This window comes from Pichia kudriavzevii, chromosome 1 (genome assembly GCF_003054445.1).
Source record: "Pichia kudriavzevii chromosome 1, complete sequence".
In the NCBI taxonomy this organism is placed as follows: Eukaryota; Fungi; Ascomycota; class Pichiomycetes; order Pichiales; family Pichiaceae; genus Pichia; species Pichia kudriavzevii.
Window position 1 is genome coordinate 2,413,163 of NC_042506.1, and position 12,756 is coordinate 2,425,918.

The following is a 12,756-nucleotide window of genomic DNA, read 5'->3' on the forward strand; positions in this document are numbered from 1 at the left end:
GTGATTATCGGCCTGCACGTCTCGTTCCCCATGAAAAAATAAAATCACTTTCTCAGCTTAAATTGTTAGTTCTCGCTTAAACTAGAGAAAGACAGAGCGTTGCCTATTTTTGCTACCTCCTCCCCTCCCATAATGAACTGCTGTATCCTTTCTTCGTTAGCTTTCTCTTGCAACTAATAGCTCAATATAGATAACACACACAATAACTGTACAATTCTCAAGAACCAACAAGAAAAAAACCTCGATTATAGCACATTATAAAAAACTTTGCTTGACGGAACAAAAACCTTTGCTATGTTTGAAATTTCTGAGTTCTACAAAGACGCCGTAAACATCATTCTGTACTATGTATTAATACTTTTTAAAGAACTTGTGATTATATATTTGCTAGCTACAACTATTGATTTTTGGGTATGTCCAAGTCCAATTGGAAAAATGCCTTTGGTTCACAAACCTATACCATTGATCAATGGCTTAGATTTCATGATTCCTAAAGCAATAGATTGGCAAGATTCCCCTGCATTAAAGTTCTGGCATATGGCAAGCACGTATGGAGATGTATACCAAATGAAAATAGGCACGAAATTGGTAGTGGTTGCAAACTCGGCAGATTCCATTCAGAAGTTATGGTGTGAGAAAAACGTAAAGGGTAACAATTCAAGGCCCATTACGTACAGCTTCCATAAAATCTTATCAAAAGGGATATATACCATTGGCACCACACCAATGGGAGAGACGTATAAAAAAGCTAGAAAACATGTAAGTGAAAAAGTGTTGTCCGAGAAAAGAAACAAGGATTTCAACTATGTGATTATGGATAGAGCATGCGATGAAATGATTGAAAGAATCAAAGACAAACAAGGGAGGAATACAAATTATGATAAAATCATCATCAGCAGTGACTTCCTAAAAGAAGCTCAATATTTTCATTTACAAGTAGCACTTTGGTTAACGTATGGGTATGAATTCAATCCCGATGATATTGCTCATAGATATTTAGGAGATCAGATAATTGAATGTGAAAATAAGATTACAAAAGTTAGGTCGCATGTTCAAAATGCACAAGACTACCTTCCGTCTTTTCTAAAATTTGTGATCGCACAGTTTTCAAAGAGAAACTTAGAAATTCAAAAGTTATATTCAATCAGACAAAAGTACTTGAAAGAATTTCATGACTACGTTGTTGGATTTCATAGGAAAATCAATGATGAGGAATACGTAGAGGACAGTTCAACTTTAAAAAAAAACAAGGCAAAAAAACTTGAACATGTGAAAACCTCGTTGCTGTATAAGTTTCTTGAAAAAGACCATGCTGATATTGGTTCCATAGAAATTAATTCGGAATGCTTGACAATGATAAGCGCTGGCCTAGATAACACCCCTCTAAATTTCAAATTTGGTTTGCATATGTTAGTCAACTACCATCCCGACTTTTGGGAAGAAGCGTATAATGACATTCTTCAACATTATGATGATGATTCGAAAAGAGCATACAAGGAATGCTCTATTGAAATGAAAAGTGAGTATGTCAAAGCCATAGTAGAGGAAACATTGAGACATTTCTCGGTCTTACCAATGTCTTTGCCCAGGGAAGCCACATGTGATCTAGTATACCGAGAATCGATAATACCAAAGGGGACGATTTTGTTTCTGAATTGCTATGCTGGAAATCATGATTCCCGAAGATTTCCAAAACCAAATAAGTTTGCACCGTCAAGGTGGCTAAAACCAACAACGGATCATGATGGTAAAACGAACAAAGTAATTGACAAATCCCTAAAACACTTTGCCTTTGGTGTTGGAAGCAGGAAATGTTTAGGTGGTAACTTTGCAACCCGGGAATTGTATATTTTGTTTGCCAAAATGATTTTAACATACAAACCCGCTCCACAACTTGCAAAGGACATCCCACCAGATATCTCCCTAGCACTGAACATGTTCCCGGAATCCCTAGCTATTGAGACCTACCCTTTTGAAATTCAACTTGAAGAGAGAACCATGAATTTGTCAGGTGTTAACGTCATTTCTCCACCTTCTAACTGACACCTTTAAAAGAGTTGCATCATCCAAGTGTTGTAAGATGCTTGTCCAGCTACTGTAGTTAATCAGCTCAAGTTTCAGAACAGTTTCAGAGCCTATCTTCATGACATCACTCATCTGTGCTTAACCTTACAAACATCGGCAATCGGAGATTGATCATGAGCACATTATTTGAGCTGTTGCTTTATTAGGCATCATATTCCCGATAAATCCAATCGGGCTTTGAATGATGACTATACTATCGAGCCATACCTTCTTAAATCAACTATATATAACTGGTAATACTTCTGTCTGATAGCTATCAATATCTGAGTGGGGTTTTTAACTTCCTTTTCCCTTCCACATCCGCAATCAAGAACAGATAAAATGGAACCCTTAAATCTCGAAACCGCACAATCCGTTTTCTTAGACACTGCCACCATTGTCACTTCTTCTCTATCGGAAACATCATTGGCACCTCAAGTAACAGCCAAGCGCTCGAGACCTTGTCATAAAGGAATGAAGCATGCAATGAACCACGACATGAGCCATAGCTCACATACTATGAAGACGAATATGGAACATGATATGCCTGGGATGAAGATGTGTAAAATGTCGATGACTTTAAACAGTGACTACGAGAATCTATGTATATTGTCCGACAAGTTGATCATCACCACAAAAACAGAGTTACTGTTAGCAATGGTTGGAATATGTCTCTTTACACTTGGTTACGAGTACTTTAAGGTTTTCGTTGATAGAATGCAAAAAAGGTACTCTCATTTTCTAGAGTCGAATAATGTAACGGAAGGTGAATTAAAAAAGTACAGGTTAAAGCACTCTTTACTCTACGGCATCGGTGTAGGTTATTCCTTCTTAATTATGTTATTATTTATGACGTTCAATACCTGGGTCATGCTCTCTGTTTGTGTTGGTGCTGCAATTGGTCATTATATTGTACCACGCAAAGCCTCTACACTTTCATTAAATTGTCACTGAATGTCCTATTCCTATTTTTCTTTCTATACATGCTTCAGATACTTCTCCGTTTATCATATTTATACTAGCGCTTTTCATTCTAATAAGATACTTCCCAATCGGCAGTGATCACCACCCCCGGATTCCTAATTGTCAAGAAACTTCTAGCATCGTCCTCTATAACGTCAGCGGTCCATCTCTTCCCATTTTGGATGACGTCAACATGGCCACTATGCTCATCGTAACCAAGAAGGACGATTTTATTAATCTTCACCTGGTTCCTCTTCAAAGCCTCGATATAAGGTCCTTCACCAACGTGTATTACTCTACCATTGATTGTTCTGTTATCTTTATGTGCTGCTATTTTCACATGGAGGAAATCACCGAATTCGTAATTGAAAGTTTCACCATCGTCGGTATATATCTCACCATTTGAACTACCGTCGGAACCAATTGTTACATAGAGAGTATATGGATCAAACTTCATTAGTTGGGCAGATCTCCTATATCTCTCTTTCATGGCCAATACACTTCCGCCTCGCAAGAACATTGGTATTGCGTCAAAAGGGGTGTCTATGTTTTTATACTGACAAGAGGTATGCTTTTCTGATAAATCCAGGAAATTGTAATACGTTTCATTATCACATGGAAAATATACTCCAACTTGGTTCGCATCTTCTTCTACCACAGGCCGAACTAGCAATCCACCCATATAAAATTCGTTGTCTATATGATACCCCTTTTCATCCGACGGGACGACCCAAGATAATGGCTTTATAATCGGATCACCTGTAATACTATTCTTCCAAAATAAAGTATACCATTCTGGTAGTAATCTATATCTCAATCGCACTGCATCCCGAATGGTGTCAGTATACTCCCCTCCGGCAACCCATGGCTCACGACGTCTGGAATCAATATGTGCATGTGCCCTGAAGAAAGGATACCAAATGCCAGCTTGGTACCATCTCACAAGTAGTTCTTTAGAAGGATTACCAAAAAACCCACCAACGTCTGCGCCGGCAAAAGGGAAACCAGCAACATTCATTGTTAGAACCATAGGTATAGACTCTTTTAGGTACTTCCATTCGGCCATGTTATCTCCTGTCCACATAGCAGCAGTTCTCTGAGAACCAGGGAAGAATGCTCTCGTCAAAATAAATGGTCTCTGATTTGGATTTCTATCGATTAATGCCTGATATGTAAGTTCATGAAATGTCAAGCCATAGAGATTGTGTATAGATCTGTGCTCAAAGTTGTCATAGTGAATCAGATTTTTTGGAGCACTAGTTTCAGGGCCATTAAATATCGATGGTTCGTTCATATCATTCCAAAGGTGTCCATTGGTGGACAGTCCTAACAGTTCTGATCCGTTCTTAAACTGTTCGGACCAAAATGTCTGTGCATTTGGATTCGTAGAATCGATCCATACAGACTCACCAGGCCAACAATGCCCATGATATGTTTGTTCCAGATTATGATCCATAATACCAATCTTTGTAGTTTGGATTTCATCCGAGATATCATAATGCGTCTTTATATGTGGGTCTACGATAACAACCAATTGACGCCTAGTTTCTGCAAGTTTACCCATCATTCTATCGGGATCCGGGAATAAGCCTTTATTCCAAGTGAAATATTTTTTACTATCAGTATATTCAATATCAAGCCAAATGGCATCATATGGAATTTCGTGCTTGTCAAAGTTGTAATGAACATTCAAAACATCCGACTCATCGTTGTAATTCCATCGACATTGATGATATCCCAGTGAAAAAATATTTGGAAGTTTGGAGAAGCCTGTAATTTCATGATATGCCTGGGAAATTGCTCCAGGAGTTGTTTTAACCATTAAAACGACGTCAATAATACCATTTTCAGACATCCAATGTGTTTGGACATTACTGGCTTTACTGTTTGGGACAATTAACTTATCATCTTGATCTTCTTCATTGTGAACATTTTTCTTAATATCAATGTAGGTATCTGCAGAATTAACCCAAAATATAGCAGCAGAGGTACCCGGATTGACTGCTACCATGAATGGTATCGAGCCATACATGGGTAACTTACTCTGAGTTTCATACTCAAAGATATCAACGTTATACAGCCTGTAAGGTTCGGTATCACTAGTGTCTTTTAAAGACAGCGAATCAGCATGTTCGGGGATACCATAAACAGTTGTATAGTTAACAAAAGTAAAATCCAGAGCAACTGACTCCGGGCCTAATGGCAACGTATCATCTCTAGAGTCTTTGAACTGGTCGAAAAATGCATTGTATGTGGATTCTTCGGGCAAAACATTGATTTTTTCGTCACTTTCTTTTTTTCGGTAGTGCTCCAAGTTTAGAAAATCCCTATCATTCATAACTATTTGCAATACTTCAAAATAATATAAGCTGATCCTAAATGGATATACCTGAACAATGGCTTTATATTCCATTTCATTACCATATTGTAGGACGATTTCATCATTGAAGCTTTGGTGCTTAAAAGATTTCTGGATTGCGTTATTAGAGAATGCCCATTTTGAAGCTTCAGCGTATCTTTTAGGGTTAACCTTTGTGTTTTCGACCAATTTTTCCCGATACAGTTCATCCAATTTAAACCTTAGATTATAATCTTGAATAACCGATATATCAAAAGCCAGCTCTTTATACGAGCCATCATTCAGTTGTTTTAAAACCTTCCCCTGAAACACACCATTGGATTCATCAATTGTCAAGGATGACCTGTCAATAGAATATCTTGGCTCATAATTGGGTAGAAATGCGGATATTGTAGTTGCAAAATGTCTATTTCTGTGACAAAACCCATTCTGTTCGCATTTTTTGAATAGGTATTCCTTCACTGAAAAAGCTGGATAGACCCATACTAGTAAGAACACAAGGAACGTTGAAATGTTGGTCATAGTGTTCAACTGTCAATGTTCACAGTATATTCTATGGTGAACTACGTCAGTATGTGTAAGAATTAGGTGTATTGTACAAGGAGTAATATAACTGTTCGCTCGAAAAGAGCAATTTTCATGTTGGTGTTTGTTTACCGGTTTTTCCTTTACCTCTTTTTACGTGTTTTCGTGTTCCCCATAGAGTGTACAAAGCTAGAAGAATTACATCGGACAAAACATTGAAAAATGACGGGAGAAATTTTGACACTTCAGGCTGGTATGTGAATGAGCAATGTTCTCCATCTTTCTGTTCCTTATATTTTTTTTTTAAGATATCCTGTTTGGAAAACTAACACGATTTTTTTTGATCAAACTTTTTAATGCAGGACAATGTGGTAACCAAGTAGGCAGTAAATTTTGGTCCCAGCTATGTTCTGAACATGGGATTAACCTGAATGGTACTACAGATGAAGGGTATAGCTCAGAGTCCAAGAATGATCGCCCTGATGTTTTTTTCCAAAGAAACCTAAACAATAGGTTCACACCTAGAGCTGTGTTAATTGACTTAGAACCAAGGGTGATTAATTCTATATCATCAGGAGAACAAATGGGGTTGTTTGATCCGAAAAACGTATACCTATCAGAGGACGGCAGTGGTGCCGGTAATCAATGGGTTGAAGGATACTTGAAAGGTAAAAGAGCATTGGATGATGTGTTAGATATCATTGACAGAGAGTTAGATTCATGCGATAACCTAGAAGGGTTTCAGTTGATTCATTCAGTTTCTGGAGGTACTGGTGCAGGATTTGGATCGTTCTTGCTGGAGACTTTAAGTGATAGATATAGTAAAAAATTGATTCAAACATATTCTATATTTGGTAATTCTGAAGTTGTTGTACAGCCTTACAATACCATGTTGACTTTGAAAAGGCTAATTCAAAATTCTGATGCGAACGTTGTATTTGACAATAAATCAATCACGACCATTGCCTCCAATAATCTAAAAGTGACTAGTCCGTCGTATAGTGACATCAACAAAGTCATATCGACAGTTATGTCTGCAACAACAAACACTTTGAGGTTCCCGTCATATTCTTATAATTCCTTGACCAGTATAGTGTCGACTTTGATTCCTACTCCGGATTTACATTTCATCATTCCAAGTTATACACCTTTTACTAGCGACTATGTTAAAAATGCGGCCAAAGAAATCCGGAGAAGTACAACTTATGACGTGGTATTAGAACTTTTAGACAAGAAGTTGAGGATGTGCTGCCAGGGGGACAAGCAGGAGACTGTATTGGCGATGATGGACATCATTATCCGGTCGAACACTGCGATTGATCCAAGGGAGAGTACAAATATACAAAAGGCGGTTATCAAGGCCAGATCAAGAATCAATTTTGCACCATGGACGCCATCATCAATACATTTAGGCATGGGACAGAGGTCATGGACGAGCAAGAAGCCGTGTGAGAAGGATATAGTCAGCGGCCTGATGCTCACCAATTCGTCGTCTATTGTTCATCTATTACAGGACATCAGCAGACAGTATGATAAGTTGATGAGTAAAAATGCATTTCTGAACAACTACTTCAAGAGTGACTACGAACAGGAATGTGGAGATATTGTGCAGGAATTTCAGGATAGTCGGGAAATCGTGGAAGCATTGATGGAGGAGTATCGACTAAGTGAGAGTCTCGCTTATATGGAGGAGGATTACGTAGATGCGCAAGAAGATAACCATAACCATAACCATAACCATGGCCATGATGACCAAGATATCGAAATGTTGTAAACTGTTAGCGATCGTATCTTTTGCCTGCTTTGGAAAAGTAAGTTTTAGCGAACACGCGTTGAGTTAAATAGATAAGTGCGGATTTATGTCTCCAAAAAACACAGAGGTAAAAAGAGTGATGGTAGAGTATGGCGCCGTTGCCGGTTCTTTTATGTAATCCTTTCCATGTTAATGTACATAATTGATTCCTCATTTTGTCTCTTCTACCATCGTTTATTCTAGTTACAGTGTTTTTATAGTGTGCGATAGGGTGGGAACATAGAGATAGAGCACAAGGAAATGGATGACAACAGTAGTTCGTGCGATCGGGGAGAAATTGCATCCAAGAGACGATTCAGAGATGATGTTGAAAATGAGGAGAAGATGGACGTTGAGACCATTGAGGAGATTATCCTAGATTATCCTGAGGGAGGCAGGGTTGCATATTTTACCCTCCTAGGGTGTTTCCTTGGGTTGATAGGAGTCTTTGGTCTTTGGAATTCAACTGGTGCAATTGAGTCGTATATCAGCACCCATATATTAGCCGGTGAAAGCGACATTGCCATTTCTATGATTTTTGCCTTGTTTTCCTTTTTCGTTATGTTTGGTATTCTCATTTCCGGTATAATATTTGACAAGTATGGAGGTAAGAAGCTATGCTATTCCGGGACGGTTCTTGTTACTGGAGGGTTAATGGCTACCGCCAATTGTAAGGAGCTATATCAATTTATACTTGCCTTTGGTATTGTTTGTGGAACTGGATGTGCATTATTGACTGGGCCATTGGTTACAAGTGCAGGCCATTTTTTCTCCAAAAGGAGGGGTGCAGCCATGTCTGTTGTTATGCCGGGAGCATCATTAGGTGGTGTTATATGGCCATTAGTTTGTAGGTCGCTATTTCCAAAAGTTGGGTTTGAATGGACCATTCGAACTTTAGGATTTTGCATTGGCCTATTAACGGTAATTTCGTCATTTCTTGTTCAGGATAGACACGAGGATATCCTGAGAATTAAACAGTTGAATGAGGGAGATCAAAGGAAAGAGCAAACAATGCGGGAGAAGCTTGATGATCTTGTTGATTTCAAATCTTTCAAAGATTTGACATTTATGGTTCTTACTTTGGCCTTGTTTTTGAATGAATTCTCGCTTTTGATGGTTAGCACATACATTCCATCCTATGCATTAAATAAAGGGTTTTCAGAGAGTGTTTCTTTGATTGCATTGACTGTTTACAATGCTGCCGGTGTTGTTGGAAGAGTCATTCCGACGTTGCTTTCCGATAAGTTTGGGAATTTCAACGTGATGATCATTATATCGGGTATTATGACGTTATCAATTTGGATACTATGGTTACCGTTTGGGTCCAATTTGGGGTGTTTCCTCACATTCACCATAACCTTTGGATTTGCGTCGGCAGGAACATTGGCCATCACCCCCCTATGCACTTCGGCGATATCCAAGCCCAAGGATTTTGGTAAGAGGTACGGAACGGCATATTTCTGTGTCTCCTTTTGTAATCTACTCAGTTTACCAATTGGCATGTCCTTAACAGAGACCTCGTTGGGTTATAATGCCATGGTGATATTTGGAGGTGCTACATGTACATTGTGTACTGCATGTTTCATCTACACACGATACCGTGTGGGCGGGTTCAAGAAAATCAGTATTTAGTTACATCCGAGTCTGTTGTATTGCCTTGTATATGTTATTTTTGCTGCTCCTTTACGTCCTCACTGGTGTTTCATCAAATTCCTCTCCTCCTCTTCCTCTTCCTCCTCTTCCTCTTCCTCCTCTTCCTCTTCCTCCTCCTCCCCCATACTTCTAACCTGTGCTTATTCCTGTGCTAATACTGGTGCTACGTCCCTCACTGAACCAAAAATTGCAGTGGTCGTGCCGCATATGGTGCCCTACTATAAGGCTATTCAGGATAACTTTTTTCCAGCTTGCGGGGAGAAAGCGTTCCAAGTCCGGGTTGCTCAGAAAAACGCCCTCCGCTGGGACAGGGCCTTCGGTTCTGCAAAGCGCCCGTGTGAGTCCGCGGGCCGCCTGCCGCACAACCGCCGCAGGCACCGGTGCTACCGTTTCCCGAGCTGCCCACAAATGTTCAGGAGACCCCATTGGAAGTGCGCCGCGCCGCCCGCGGACACGTGCTACCGCCGCCGACGCCGCCCTTGGAAGGGCCACAGTGTCTTGCCATTCATTCACCCGCGAAATTAGTTGGTGTCGTTTTCTCCTTCGGTGAGCCTCCTCACTATCTTGTACAATTTCGTCCATTTGTGTACGTACATCGTCTAGGAGAGAGTCGTTATCTTCATCATGAGCATCGTCGCCATCGTAATCGTAATCGTAAGAACCATCTTCTCCGTCGTACTTATACCGCCAATCGCTCTCGGTGCTAAGATGTTCATCGAAATCGCTAATGACATATCCGCCGTCCAATTCCCTGGCATTTACACTGCCGCTGCCAACACTCCTTGAACTCAATATGCTCTCCTCATGATCAGAGCTCTGTCTCAGCGTCGTCGCCACATAGACATCGGCTTCGGCACCCACATCAGCACTCGCCGACACACGTGTGCGTGTTCTCGTGCCTTCATTTGGATACTTTGATCCAAACAAGACCCACTCCGAGTCACTACTAATCTGTAAATCGTCTCCCTTCCTGCCCCCCGCCGCAGCAGAGACCTTGCCTTCAAAATGCGGTTTCCGATACACAACGTCCATTTCCTGGTGCTATTATGAAGGTATCGATTGGGTTGTCTTGTTGCAACAGGGGGAATGAGGCGAACTGTGTTAACGAACAACGAAACCGCCCCTCCATTTGTCACTCTCTGCATCGCCCCGAGCGGTAGACGCAGATAGACATCTCCAACGCGCAAACTGCCCAAATACACGCACCGTAGTCCTTGCTTTCATCCATTGTCACTGCTGTGCACGTGATGTGTGCAGCTCTAATGCACTTTCCTCTGATGAATGCAATGTATTGCTTGGTAGTTACAGGTAGAAAAACTTTATCTGAGGTTCCTGCAATATATGGTAGTTTACCATATGGTATATTATGATATATTATGGTATATATATATAGAATAGTGACGTATAGTACATTGTATTATATTATCGTATATACCATGATAAACTTTATCAAGTCTAGTAAAATTATATTATATTAGATTATATTAAATTAGATGATAGAAAACGAAGAAACAAACAAACAAGGTTCACAAAACATACGTGTCCTTATTTCCGGGAAAAAGAACAGGTCATTAGGATTGTCATTGTATTCATGTTTATATATAGAGATCACTCTGTATTGTTGAGAAAAGATTTCAAGTTATTGAGTAAAACAAAATGTCGAAAAAAAAAACCAAAGTAAAAACAAAAAGAAAACAAAAACAAAGAGTAAATTAAAATCAACTTGTTTAAATGGCAGTGATAAAAGTCGTCTCACTGTATGCATATCCCTTTTCATCAACTTCAACTTTGTCGCCTCTTTTGATGGTCAGCTCCATCTCATTACTGAATTGGAAAATATATGGCTTAGTGCCTGCAACTCCACTGACGATGTTCTTGACAAACTGAGGAATCTCCGCCATAACATCGACTCTCTCACATAGGCATTTCAAATCACCCCTGACTTGAACTTGGACTCTCTCTTCCTCTTCAGCATCATCATCGGTCATTGTGTATTGGATTCTCTTTGGAACCTCCCAACCAGAAGTCTCGTCCTTCTCACAGTCCAAATGCTCAGTTTTGTTGTTCATAGTAGCAAGAATGACCTTACCATCCTTATCAACAGTCATGCAAACAGAGACCTTGGTTGTATTGTACGAAGGCGGAGTTGTGAATTCCATGATTACAACAGAATAATCCTTGGATTGGTAGTTCAAGAAATCCCAAGTTGCAGCTGCATGATGAGGCTTCATACCTTGTAATGCCATAACGTACATAGTCAAACCATCTTTAATTTCGATTTTCTCCTTATCGAGATATTCCAATTCCGACGGTTCTAAATAGTCAACATCTTGTCCCGGCTTGAGCTCCCGCAAAATGATTTCACCATTCACGTGGCATCTAGGCCAAAAGACATGTCTCATATTCCCCCAAGGATTATCAATGTCTGTACCATACAGGGTTTGGCCATCCTTACCGAACTTGATGCCCTGTCCAATACGCTTCATGGTGAGATGCACCTCGGTCAACTTATTGACACTGGAGTCAAGCTGGTATTCATCGGCCGTGTCCTTATTCAACACAATCGTCAACCCGTCGGCCTTGAAGTCGGTGCCGTCCTCAATGGAAAAGTTCTCTAGCTTTGTGGACGTCCAAACAAAATCTTTGGGATTCGCCTTGGGGAAAAGCTTGAATGTGAATTGGGCAGTTGTATGTAACCCAATGACATTGGAATGAATCACCTGCGCAAAACCAGCATAAGAGTCGTCCTCAAAATAGAACGTTTGCGTCTCAACGTTGGTGTGGTTAGGAGAGACATACTTCATGTCCTCAATCGTCAAATCACTGTATTTTGGGTCTCCCTCCTCTAAATTAAATCCAACTGGATGGATCGCCTCTGCTCCATATTCTGGCTCGGCAGTGCCGGCAACAACAGAGAGTCCCGATTGTACTAATTTCCACATGTTCTGACTTTGAATTGCTACTCGTGTATACCTCTTGGTCTCTAGCTGGGGGATGGGAAGCCTTTGTGTTCTCTATATAGTCCTTCTATAAGTTGGTTCCTGTTGCACCATTAGTACTTCAGCGTTCCAAATTTTTTTTGAAGAGAAAACTTAAAATTCGTTTCGCTTCGCGCCCTCCTTTTTTTCTCTTCCCCCTTCTCTTAACGTACTACGTGGGATCCTCTCATAATGTAAGATTCTCAGTCCCCGAATCGGCTGAAAATGTCACATTTTTTTTTGAAACATTTTACAAATACCTTGTTTCCAATGTTGTTAGTATTGTCAGTATTGTCAATATTATCAAAGTTGTTGTCATTGTCGTTATTACTACTATACTGGGTTTTTTTTTACTATAATTATTATTTTATTTTTATTTCCATTATTATTATTACGATTATTATTATTACACCACTACATAA

General features: G+C 39.9%; 7 protein-coding genes across 7 annotated transcripts; 4 read left to right on the plus strand and 3 right to left on the minus strand.

Moving 5' to 3' along the window:
* Positions 1–294: 294 nt before the first annotated feature.
* C5L36_0A10880 (uncharacterized protein) lies at positions 295–2,043 on the plus strand (the record flags this gene model as incomplete). The annotated part of the gene is made up of 1 exon (XM_029464121.1): positions 295–2,043. One exon carries the CDS (start codon positions 295–297, stop codon positions 2,041–2,043), a length of 1,749 nt encoding a protein of 582 aa, XP_029319981.1.
* Positions 2,044–2,406: 363 nt separating this feature from the next.
* C5L36_0A10890 (uncharacterized protein) lies at positions 2,407–3,018 on the plus strand (the record flags this gene model as incomplete). Its single annotated transcript, XM_029464122.1, has 1 exon — positions 2,407–3,018. The coding sequence occupies one exon, from the start codon at positions 2,407–2,409 to the stop codon at positions 3,016–3,018; it is 612 nt and encodes a 203-aa protein (XP_029319982.1).
* Positions 3,019–3,097: 79 nt separating this feature from the next.
* On the minus strand, positions 3,098–5,908 carry C5L36_0A10900 (uncharacterized protein; the record flags this gene model as incomplete). Its single annotated transcript, XM_029464123.1, has 1 exon — positions 3,098–5,908. One exon carries the CDS (start codon positions 5,906–5,908, stop codon positions 3,098–3,100), a length of 2,811 nt encoding a protein of 936 aa, XP_029319983.1.
* A 586-nt stretch (positions 5,909–6,494) lies between these two features.
* On the plus strand, positions 6,495–7,685 carry C5L36_0A10910 (uncharacterized protein; the record flags this gene model as incomplete). The annotated part of the gene is made up of 1 exon (XM_029464124.1): positions 6,495–7,685. One exon carries the CDS (start codon positions 6,495–6,497, stop codon positions 7,683–7,685), a length of 1,191 nt encoding a protein of 396 aa, XP_029319984.1.
* Positions 7,686–7,964: 279 nt separating this feature from the next.
* On the plus strand, positions 7,965–9,335 carry C5L36_0A10920 (uncharacterized protein; the record flags this gene model as incomplete). Its single annotated transcript, XM_029464125.1, has 1 exon — positions 7,965–9,335. The coding sequence occupies one exon, from the start codon at positions 7,965–7,967 to the stop codon at positions 9,333–9,335; it is 1,371 nt and encodes a 456-aa protein (XP_029319985.1).
* Positions 9,336–9,485: 150 nt separating this feature from the next.
* C5L36_0A10930 (uncharacterized protein) lies at positions 9,486–10,388 on the minus strand (the record flags this gene model as incomplete). Its single annotated transcript, XM_029464126.1, has 1 exon — positions 9,486–10,388. The coding sequence occupies one exon, from the start codon at positions 10,386–10,388 to the stop codon at positions 9,486–9,488; it is 903 nt and encodes a 300-aa protein (XP_029319986.1).
* Positions 10,389–11,083: 695 nt separating this feature from the next.
* On the minus strand, positions 11,084–12,298 carry C5L36_0A10940 (uncharacterized protein; the record flags this gene model as incomplete). Its single annotated transcript, XM_029464127.1, has 1 exon — positions 11,084–12,298. One exon carries the CDS (start codon positions 12,296–12,298, stop codon positions 11,084–11,086), a length of 1,215 nt encoding a protein of 404 aa, XP_029319987.1.
* Positions 12,299–12,756: the final 458 nt, after the last annotated feature.